Genomic DNA, 11,813 nt, shown 5'->3' on the forward strand with positions numbered 1-11,813 from the left:
TACTCTCGTGCTGCTGCAAAGTGCCTGATTAAACTGAACGTGTTCATCTGTGGGATGTGACTTCTGTGTGATGGAAATGTGACAGTTTTTTGTTTTATGGGCTATGTAGGTTGCTTTACTGTTGTGGAGCTAGAGGTTTTATAGCTGATATTCATATCAAGAAGGCAGGCGGCAATTTTCCAATATAAAGCCAATATATAGTCCTGCAAAGTGCATTTTGTTTCTGACAACAGGTGAGATTTACACATTTATGAAATTAAAATTAGTTTACACAACATTTACTCAAAATGTGCACACACACAAACTAAAAACATTTATTATCTATTGACTATGCTGTCTGTAGATTTTGAAATTGACACAAGACTGGGGTTTATGAGGGAACTGAAAAGCTAATAATTAATAATTATATTGATTTATTAATTAAATTATGTAATTAAATTATTTAATTTAATTATTCATTAATTTATTTAATAAATAATTACATGTAATAACAAAAAGCATAAATGTGCAATTAAAAATAAGTAATATTAAAATAAAAGCAATCAAAAGAAAACACTTAATATTAAATATAATAATAAAATATTAAATATATGATTCACTTGCCTGCATTAATCAGCATCTGAGAACCATGCAAATGTGTTGTTTAATCACTGAAACATTAACAAAAAATCTCACAATTGAAATAATTATTTTAGGTCAAAGAGGTTTGGTTGATAAAAATGTTTGGGAATCCCTCATATATATACATCATAGGTTCCCATATTCATATACCATGGTATTTGCATAGAAGTCAAAGAATAAATTATATTATCATGATAAATGTACAAAAACACAAACTCGCACTGCTATTTTGTTATGTTTTTTGTTTGATTTATTATTAGTCTTCACACTAGGAAGGTTTTGGACACAATAAACCTGATTTTGTAGGTTCTCCATTAAAACTAACATCACACAGAGAGTTTCTTGATTCATTGTTTCTGTTAACACTGTTTCTCTTCCTCTTTGTTCATGCACAGCTGATACTTAAAAATACAGACATCAAGATGCTTCCCGAAAAATAACAGAAAGAAGGTGAAGTTTGAGTGTGACTCTGCTCTAATATTCACAGCAGTGTTTGAGAAATCAGAGGTGCTGGCGTCTGTGAAGCTGAGTGGGTTGGACTGAGGTGTCAGGGCAATCACACTCTGATGCAGAGTTCATTTAAATGAAGCACCACACTGCAGTTTCTCATGGTGGTCTCTACTCAAGGCAAAACGAGGCCATCGAGGACACAGACACCAACCTTAGATACTCAGTGTTAATGTTACCTCTTGCCAACAACGTTATCCTGTAGATTGAGATTTCACATTCACAGTACTGATCAAAAGTTTGGTAGGAAGAGTTTTTTTTTTTTATGAAATGAATGCTTTCTTTCAGCAAGGATGCATTAAATTAATCAAAAGTGACAGAAAAGACATCTATAATCTTACAAAAGATATTTATTTCAAATAAATGCTGTTCTTTTTAACTTTATTCATCAAAGAATCCTTAAAAATGTATCATAGTTTCCACAAAAGTATTAAGCAGCACAACTGTTTTCAACATTGATAATAATAAGAAGTGCTTCTTGAGCATCAAATCAGCATATTAGAATGATTTCTGAAAGGACACTGAAGATTGGAGTAATAATGCTGAAACTAAAAACAACTTTAGTTAGTCTGAACTGAAACCATGAATGAAACCGAGTTAAATTGACATGTTGTTTAGATCATGATGCAGGGAGGATGTCAAATGTTTCACTGAATAACACTTTAAATTTTCCTCTGTTTCTCATGCAAAGCTGTTACATGACATTGGCTGCTATATTCCAAGAAAGCTTGGAATATAGCACACAATATGGATGGATTATTGTATGGATTATTATTATGATACTATAATTTTGACTCTTGACAGACCCAGTCCTCATTCTGTTAAATTATAGGTTACTGAAATAATGACCAGTATAGACTTTAAAAATTCTCATTTTATTTTTCCACAGAAAAGGATATTTTAAATGAGTAAATGGCAGAATTGTCGTTTTTGGGTGAACTTTAATCTCTCCTGGTTTTTGCCTTGGTGTGTGGCCTTCCTGTAATGTCAGCAATATCTCTTCCTGTGACTCGACAGCGTGGATGTTGTTATAGTTACAGGCATTAGGTTCGACCCCCTCTCCCTTCCTCCTGAGGTCACAGGAGAGTATTTACCGATGGACAGGGTTGTGTGAGTCATGCTAGAGTACTTCTATTGGCTTAACAGCTCTGAGTAATGAGCCTTTCACCCAACCTGCTCAATCTCTTCAGCTCTCTGCTTTCAAACCGTAACTTCCTCTATTTATTACTGCCTCTCAAGCGCTCGCTGTCTCAACCTCTCCAGATTGAGTAATAAAGGACAGATCGTTATCGTTTGTAATTGAGTAGGAGGTGTTCAGGCCTGTTTTTCATTTATCTGTCCTCATATGATCTCATACTGTTAAGGATTTGTTCACACTGCACTTTTGTCTTCGGAAAAGTGTCAGTTTTCCTTCTACTCATGTCTGTCATGAAATCTTGCCATGTTGCTGTACAACTGATGCACACAAAACAACGTATACACAGGTGGCATTGCTGAATTTGGCATGTTTATGCATGTGTTCAAAATAGTTGACTATTCACTTAATAGTGAATACTGCATAATTCACAGCTGTGAATTTTGTGTGATGTTACTTAGCCACTAGGGCTGGGTTTTGACACAAATTTCACGATTCGATTCTCATTCACAAGCTTGCGATTCGATTCAATGTCGATTATTTTGGATACATATCAGGTACAGTACATGCCAAATTTTCTCAAGGAAAAAAATCTCTCAACTAATGCTGTAAAATATACATGAGACGGTACTACATTACTATAATATTAAAGGTTAAAATTGACTGATTTGTTCAAATTACACTTCATGAAGTTTTTAAAATAATAGTTACAATTACATAATATTTCTACTTCAATTCATGTCATAAAAACTTGGATTTATTCAAACATAAACATTGAAGAACAGTAAAATTTATAATGGATTTGTTATATGGTGCATATATTTAGCAAAATGCCCCTCTCTACAGTTTATTTTTCTATCTGACTTAGTTTATGGTTACTGAATATGTTTTTCTGAGGTAAATGTGACGTTACGTGACATTGTTTACAAGCTGTTATATTGACGTCTTTGCGCGGCTGAAACACTGATTGAGCGATTACATGAGACAGGATACGGATTAAGTTATACTCTTTCTTTTAACTTACCTTCGGATGTTTAGTCACGTTTATTTTGTACCAAAGCACAATGCTTATTGCGATATATTGGATGGAAAGTGCCTTTCAATGTTCCGTCCATTAACTAAAAACAGGCTAGAATAATATTGTTCTGTAAAAATGAGAATTAATTAAAATATAATATATTTTTTACCCAGCCCTATTACCCACTGGTGGAAAAAAAACTTTACTTGAAGTCCCATCTGACAGTCTGAAATACCACGTACAGATGGATTTAATTTTTTTGTTTTTCTTTTGCTGAACACTCAGATTACAAACTACTAAATGGGTTTGAGTCAGATTTTCACACTCTTGCTGCCAGATTTCTAAATGAAAGAAAAGTTTAATTTCTCTGTGCTTCAAGGTCTGTCCTGCTTCATAAATATTCTAACTTCTAATTCCAAACCACCAAACCAGGGAAACATTCATATTTTGTATTTTTAATTCAATAAAACCAAAAATGATGACTTATCAGGGCTATCAAAAGATTAAAATAATCACAATTAATGTCTTACTTTTGGTTAATATAAATGTTAACACGTACAGCTCCTTTTTAGAGAAAGAAATTAATATGTAAGAGTTTAAAATGTCTGTTTTTACATATAAATGAAGACACAGGACAGATGTTGATTTCTGCCGAATCTTGATTCGTACTTCCCTTTATTCGTACTTCCCTTTATTCACAACAATGCAACTAATGACAGCTGTTGAGCTCTGAACTGTCAAAACTTGTGAAACACAAAGAAACTGTGCAAAAAAAATTTTTACCCACAAAATCAGTAGTTTAATTTAAAAATGAATCGTTTTAATACTGATAATTGGCATCCAGTATAATATGATTTAAAAGGAACATGTTTCTGTTAAGGTGTTGATAAAAAGTGTTTTTACTTCCTCGGTTTTTGGATATGGAAGCAAGTGGAACTTATAAAATCTTTACCTCCTTTTTTCTATTATGAACTTTGTCTGTCCTCTATGTGTTCATTAGTATTATTTAATGCTGATGAGATTATCCTTTTACCTTATGATATATAGTTATATTTAGTGTATTCTGTGCGCTTTGAAGAACAGGGATAGCGTAACCCCAGCACAAAGCACTGAAACACATTTACACTTCAAACAACAGCATGAAATCTGCATCTCCATCCCTGCCGTGCATTTGCTCATCTTTCCTGTGCCCTTCCTCTGTCCTCCTGCTGCCTTTGTTCTTTAATTCATCTGAAAACACAAATCGTTATGCAGAACCAGGACAAGGAGATTGTTAGGTTTATTAGTCAATTTTTACATGTAAACTGTAATATAATGAGTCCGTTTTCATGTTAGGTTACATAACCCCATCTCAACTTTAGTAAATGGGCTAAAAGTTGGTTAAATAAGTTTAAATGCTTACTTTTTTACTAGGGGTGCTCCGATCAGGATTTTTGAGGCCGATCACAGAAAGCAGTATCTGCCGATCCTGTGTTATACTTTCCGCGTCCCCGCGAGTCCGCTAGTGTCCGCTATGGTGCGCGGGACGTAAAAATCGTCATCGGAGAGTGTGCGCGGAGGCTCTGAGCGGACATCTGCATGCCTCCCATTTTTTTGTGACCGCGCGTACTTGTCCGTAAGGTCAGTAGGCTACTGCGCATGCGCAGGCTGTGTGAAGAAGCCCATTGCTACTCAAACCTGTACAATCCGTCGATAAAACAATATAAAGACAGCCAGATGTGCAATAACTCTGGGCAATTCTTTGTTCACATGTTTGTTTATTGTTCAAGCCGATCTACTACGTATGTATGGAACACGTCCGCGGAGCGGACAGTTTCGGTAGTATAATTGCAAGTAGTCCGCGTCCGCGCTGTCCGTGTACGCGTCCGGATTGCTCATGCGGAAAGTATAACACAGGTTTTAGGTGACACTTGTGTCACAACAAGTCTGCAACTGATCCGTGGCTGTTTACCACAAACAACATTTATCCATAATTTTGATTTCAAATCCAAACATTTTCACTGAAAATGCTTTTTCAGTATCACAAACTTACCATTGACAGAAATAGTCAGCTCTACTGCTTTTTCTTTTGCATTTAAATCTTTATTACAAGCAATCCTGCGGTTCATAAAGAACTTTGTTTTCCTACCTCCACGAGCCGATCAATCGGAGCACCCCTATTTTTTACTCTGAAAAGTAGAGATGCATGATACCATATCGGTACCATATAGTTATATCTACTAGGGCTGTGCAATTAATCACATGTGATTGTCAAGCGCATCTCGTCAGTAAAGCCGGTTCCGTGATTAGTAGTAAATCTCCATCACCTGCTTTCAGATGGAGCGGCATTTAATACACAGAGCCATAGTTCACTGATAAGCTAGGCAATATCGCGTTCATAATATTGCCTAATTGTCAGTGAACTACGACTCTGTGTAGTAAATGCCACTCCATCTGAAAGCAGGTGATGGAGATTTACTACTAATCACGGAACCGGCTTTACTGACGAGATGCGCATGGCAATCGCATGCGATTAATTGCACAGCCCTAATATTTACCAATATTAGAGTTTTTTTTATCCGCATCGGTTAATTGCATAATTATATATTTAATTGTGCACTCTTATTTTTTTTTAACATTTAATTACATTTGCCATCATCTTATACTAGGTCACAATTAGGGACGTAAAATAGATAAATCGCGATTTATTGCATCCAAAATAAAAGTTTGGGTTTACATAATATATGTGTATTCTGAATATTTATTTATATGTATATATAAATACACACACAGACATGTGTATATATTTAAGAAATATATGTAACATATATTTTTATATAATATAAATCATATATAAATATCGATTTTACAGCCCTAGTCACAATCTTTAAAAACGCTAATAATTTAATTAACAACCTTAAACATAATATTTAGCTTGTCTCAAATTGAATATCCATTTTCATACTATACATGTGCATTCACTTGTAATAGATTTTAGTTTTGTGTTTTATTCTTAATTTACTGTATATTCTTAACAAAATAGTTTACAATTTTAATATCTATAGTTTATTGGTTATCAGTCAAGACATGAAAATAATTTATTGGTATCAGCTGGAATTAATATCAGTGCATTCCTTTTCTACAAAAAAAAGTAATAATTCTGTTGACAATAGCCAAATGTAATATGTTTGTTATTATTAGAAATAAATTAATATATATTGTTACCAAGAAAATCTAACATTGTTAGATATTCAGTGGGTCTGAGTGGGTGGTCCTTGTTGGAAAAGAGCAATGAAAATTTATTTGTTCTGAACAATCTCTGCAGCAGATTCATCAGTACTTTGATTCCCATCATGCATGGGTGTTTCCTGCTCAGTGGTTGTCACATGCCAGACGACGAGTTGCTTTATGGGTCACATGAATCTCTGCCGTCTTACTTCCCATTTCCCCTCCCACCGGAATACAGCACAAGCCTAAAGCTCAGGAGCAGCACATAGACCCACCTCTTCTTTACATCAGCATGGCAGGGAGGAGATTGTACGCTTGTTTTCACAAGAGAAAAGAAATCTGTGGAGACGTGTTTATTTCCAGTGAATGGGTTTTCCCAGCATCTTCGCTGTAGTCTGGAGGTATTGCGTTTGAAAGGGCAACAATCTCAGGTTCTCTTTTTTTGCTCTTTGGGTTCTTGCAACTCCCAGTGCGCTAACGTGCCTCACACACTGCCTTAGCAACCCTGATCTGCCTTACCAGGTGAGTAGTGTCTTGGCAACAACAAAGACAGCTGCTTTGTGTCCTTGTGTCAGGCTGGGAAGAGCGAGGAGCCTTTTAAATTCTTGCATTGTTTTTGCACCTCTAAGTGAAGTTACTTTTTGTCTTTTAGTTTAGAATTTAATGTTCATTGTGTTTGCGAAAACAAGCATCACTACTATTGCTTATACTTAAGACAGAAAGTATTAAACGTTGATGTGTAACTCAGCATGCACTGTTTGTGCTACGATTTTGAATGATTCCTCAAGTTATGTAGTCCGCTGTTACTTTCCTTAGAGATAACCCTTATGATTTCAACTGGTGAATGTTAAAGGCCCAGACAAACCAAACCGATTTTAAAGAACTAGCGACAATGGATGCCTACTGTGGTGCTGCTTCAAATCGCCTGCGTCTAAGTTGAAATGTTCTGCTTGAACACAACTGCAAAGACACGGCCAATGTGTGTTTTGCACCTGTGTGAGTGGAAATAACTCTCCATACCAGAAGGTGGCAGTAGTCTATAGTTGTCATTCAAAAAGGGAAACTGAAAGGTGGACCCAAATCCAAGCAACTGTGAGTACCCTCTTGACTTAGAGGGCGTTTTCTTATTTTGGTCATTTCCGTTTTTTCTTTTCGTACACCGATTCGCTTAGCTGAACTGCCAATCAGTGATCTCTGTCTCGATGGTCTATGTCACCAATTCCACATGCTTAACCAGCCGAAAAGGTACAGAGTGGGGTCCATCTAGTGCCAGTGGTGCAGAGCACACTAGTGGATGTTTAACTCTAGCTGTAGGTATACGCTAGGTGTTCACATCAAAACTAAAGTATACTTTTGGCTTAATTTACTCAAGTGATGTATACTTTCAAACAAGCAAAAAATCCCATAGACAAATGAAGAAGGGATCTGTGCCTGTAACCTAGGCACACAGCTTTGGTGTGATACTCCAAAATTTTAACTCGATTCCATCTCCTTGGCTCCCATTTGATGTATTTTAACATTGTATTATTTGGCATTTTTTTATCAACATGAGTTCTATCATGAGTATTAACGACAGTTTACTACTTCTGATAGGTAACCACTTAGGAAGAGAATATGTGCCAAAAATGGGAAGCGTTGTAAGCTACACTTCAAATTTTGACTCATGGTTTTGAGGTACGGGACAGGAATGGTCAGGTACAGGAAGTAAACATAAATAAGTCAATGTGATTTTTAATCTAATTTTTGAAAAAATATAGTACCTTGCACACCGAATCTGTAGCAGGGCTGTGCTGCCAATTCAACACGCTCATTCAGTCGAAAAGCTATCGACAGGGGTCCATCTATTGCCCAACAGTGCAGAACACACTTATTTTCCACATTCCACTCTATTGGCTGTAGGCATACGCTTAAACATTCGCATCAAAACTGAAGTATACTTTGGGCTTAATGTGCTCAAGTGAAGTATACTTGAGGCTTTAAAACAAGCAGAAGAGATCTGAGCCTAGCTAGAGACCAGAATATCACTAATGTTGGACCAGTAAGCAACCATTTAAAAAAACACCTTAATAGCCACATAGCACATGTTAAAATGTCTTAGCAACTGCATAGTAATGCCCTGGCAGCCAGCACCATAGCATTGCATCAATGTGTTTTGCCAATGCAAGCACCACTCTCTGGAAAATTTGATTATCTATGTAGTCCATCAACTAATTTGGTTAAATCTGAGCTAACATCTTGCTCTAGCTGATGTCCGTTGTCTCAACTTTAAAACTGTTAAGTGAAACAGTCATTGTTTAAAGCTTTGGAAGTAAGTTAAGCTGATTTACTACATGCAAGCCATTTCTATAGGTTCCTAGTCCTGTTATATAAGTTCTTGAAGGCAATGTAGATGTTTGTCTCTGTGACAGACGCTTAAGCTGGATTAAAACCAAATAAAACTCAGTTTGAGGAAATGTTTGGTTCTGTTGGTCATGTAACCTCTACAGTGCATTCTGGGTCCAGTTCCCATGGTGTTTTATGGAAGTTGGTAGGGAATTCATTCTTTTGCCAAGAGATGTTTGCTGACTTTTCTTTGCCACTTCCCATTTACAGTGACTTGAGTTATTCCTTAAGGGTTTCAAGGCACAAGAACAAGGAAGTGACGACTCTAATTTAATTGCCTTCAGTGTCTTTTCATGTCTGATCAATTATACAAACACACTCATCTGAACAGGAACAGTTCCCAGACTTCTGTTCTCATTCTTGTATTGTGTATATCTCTTTAGGATGCGTGAGGACATGTCGAGCGTGGTGTGCGTGAAGGAGACGGACGGGCAGGGGGACCCCGAAGAGAAGCTGTCCCAGGACGAGCTGCTATGTCGGACACGGGAGGTCATGCAGGGGCTGGAGGCGCTCCGTGCAGAACATCAGGTCATCCTAGAGGGGCTGATGGGGACCTTGCGCTGCCTCAAACAGAGCCAGGAGGGTCGTGCTGTTGAGGAGAAGACAGCCATGATCCAGCGCTCTATGGAGATGCTGGAGCTGGGCCTCAGCGAAGCACAGGTGCAGTGTGGAAATGCTTCCAAAGTGGGATGAAATGGTGATTGTTTTTTGAATAAATTTGCTTGTAACCATAGTAACACCATGGCTACTTTCACTCTCTTTCTTTTATCGATCGGCGCAGGTGATGATGGCTTTGTCAGGGCACCTGAGTGCAGTGGAGGCAGAGAAACAGAAGCTTCGAGCACAGGTAAAAGAACTGCAAAACACGCACTGTGGCACATCAAAAATTAAACCATGCTCTCAGGTTCATTGGCGTACAGGCACACAGGTTTGGTTTGACTCCGATTTGATATATTTTCACTAGTGCTGTCAAACGATTAATCACGATTAATTGCATTCAAAATAAAAGTTTTTGTTTACATAATATATGTGTTTATACTGTGTATATTTATTATGTATATATAAATACACACACATACAGTATATATATAGAAAATATTTCCATGCATTTCCATGTATATATTTATATTCATATAACTATATATAAATATTTTAAATATATAAACATAACATTTTTCTTAAATATATACATGCATGTGTGTATTTATATATACATAATAAATATACACAGTACACACACATATATTATGTAAACAAAAACTTTTATTTTGGATGCGATTAATCGTGATTAATCGTTTGACAACACTAATTTTCACATGGTATTTCACATTGTACTATTTGACTCCAAGTCGAGGTGCGTTTATTTTATCAGCATGAGTACATGAGTTCTAACTGCAGTCTATCACTTCAGATCGGTAACCACTCAGGAAGAGAAGGTGCCAAAAATAGTGTTGTCTGCTCCTCATTTTGACTCATTGGCTTTGCCCAATACACATAATGGCACTTGTGTCTATCAGAAGAATGAATCAGTAGAGCACAGACTGTCAGGCTCAGGAAGTAAGCATCAGCTCAATTCTTTCAAGTCAGTTCTTTCAGAAATTAAATTAAAATCACATTGTTTAATCAAATTCTTGGCTAAGTACTAGGTAAGTCACCTTTAGCGCTCCCGCAGTGCTTTATATACAATACAGACTGTGTCAAAGCAGCTTCACAGTGCTAAACAGGAAAATAGCCAAATCAATTATGGAAACTGAACTATGGAGAAAATTCACCATAATAATACAGGTGGTGAAATAGAAAAATGAATTAATTCTAAGTGGCCTGTCCATAAAACATACACAAAAAGACAAAACACCATCTGGGGAACACACTTAAATAACAACACTAAGATAATGCATTAAAGGCAGAGTAAGTGATTTTTCAAAAACACTTTAGAAAACTGATTCGGGCCGAATCGCAAAACAAACTTGTAGCCAATCAGCAATAAGGGGCATGTTTACTCGTGATGTGGAGGAGAGCGGACTTTCTTCTTTCAGACTAATACAATCGGAGTTATATTATAAAATGTTCTGGCTCTTCCAAGCTTTGTAATGGCAGTGAATAGGGGTGAGATTTTGAAGCCCAAAAAGTGCATCCATCTATCATAAAAAGTTGTCCACACGACCCCAGGTGTTAATACGCGTGTACGACAGTTAGCAGAAGCTATAGATTATGGTTTATAAAGTTTTAAATATGGATATTTTTTCGTACACAAATGCATCGTTTCACTTCAGAAGGCTTTTATTAACCCCCTAGTGCTATGTGGAGAACTTTTTATGATGGATTTATGCACTTTTTTTGGGCATCAAAATCTCAACCCCCATTCACTGCCATTATAAAGCTTGGAAGAGCCAGGACATTTTTTTATATAACTTCTTTTGAAAGAAGAAAGTCATATACACCTAGTAAATCATGGTGTAATTTTCATTTGTGGGTGAATTATTCCGAAACACTTACATAACATAAATGTAACACAAACACATCTTATTGTACATTAATATACATAAAAAACAAGAAACAAAACTGTTTGAATAAAATGTCATATGTGATGTCATTTAGGGAATGTTTCTTTTTTTTACCGTAAATGATATGATAATTAATAGTTTTTACTTCCAAAAATCATACAGTTGACTGTAATTTTACAATAAAATTACATATAATGCAAGTTTTCACTGCATATGGTAAGATAACTTGCAGTTGACCAATTGACAGGTTTTAACTAAAGCATTTTTAAATTTTTTTTTTAATTACAAACTTTTTTTACATTGTACAATAGTATATTATTTTTTGCATATTTTTTATGACTTACTATATTTAGTTGTGTATTTTATTGTTGCTCTTAATTATCCTATGCATTTCATGTTTCATGCTAATTTATGTATATATATATATATATATATATAT

The 11,813-nt window shown here is 35.9% G+C and overlaps 1 protein-coding gene across 7 annotated transcripts in view; it reads left to right on the forward strand.

Moving 5' to 3' along the window:
• Window positions 1-11,813, forward strand: part of LOC107721224 (kinesin light chain 1) — a 49,124-nt gene that overhangs the window by 3,676 nt on the left and 33,635 nt on the right. For all 7 annotated transcript variants that reach the window (XM_016529135.1, XM_016529136.1, XM_016529137.1 and 4 more), the window contains exons 2-3: window positions 9,254-9,530; window positions 9,652-9,717. In XM_016529135.1, the coding sequence (XP_016384621.1) occupies window positions 9,255-9,530; window positions 9,652-9,717 (342 nt within the window). In that variant the 5' untranslated portion in view covers window position 9,254. The remainder of the gene's footprint in view (window positions 1-9,253; window positions 9,531-9,651; window positions 9,718-11,813) is intronic.

Source organism: Sinocyclocheilus rhinocerous, unplaced genomic scaffold (genome assembly GCF_001515625.1).
Source record: "Sinocyclocheilus rhinocerous isolate Xijiao unplaced genomic scaffold, SAMN03320098_v1.1 scaffold214, whole genome shotgun sequence".
NCBI classification, from domain to species: Eukaryota; Metazoa; Chordata; class Actinopteri; order Cypriniformes; family Cyprinidae; genus Sinocyclocheilus; species Sinocyclocheilus rhinocerous.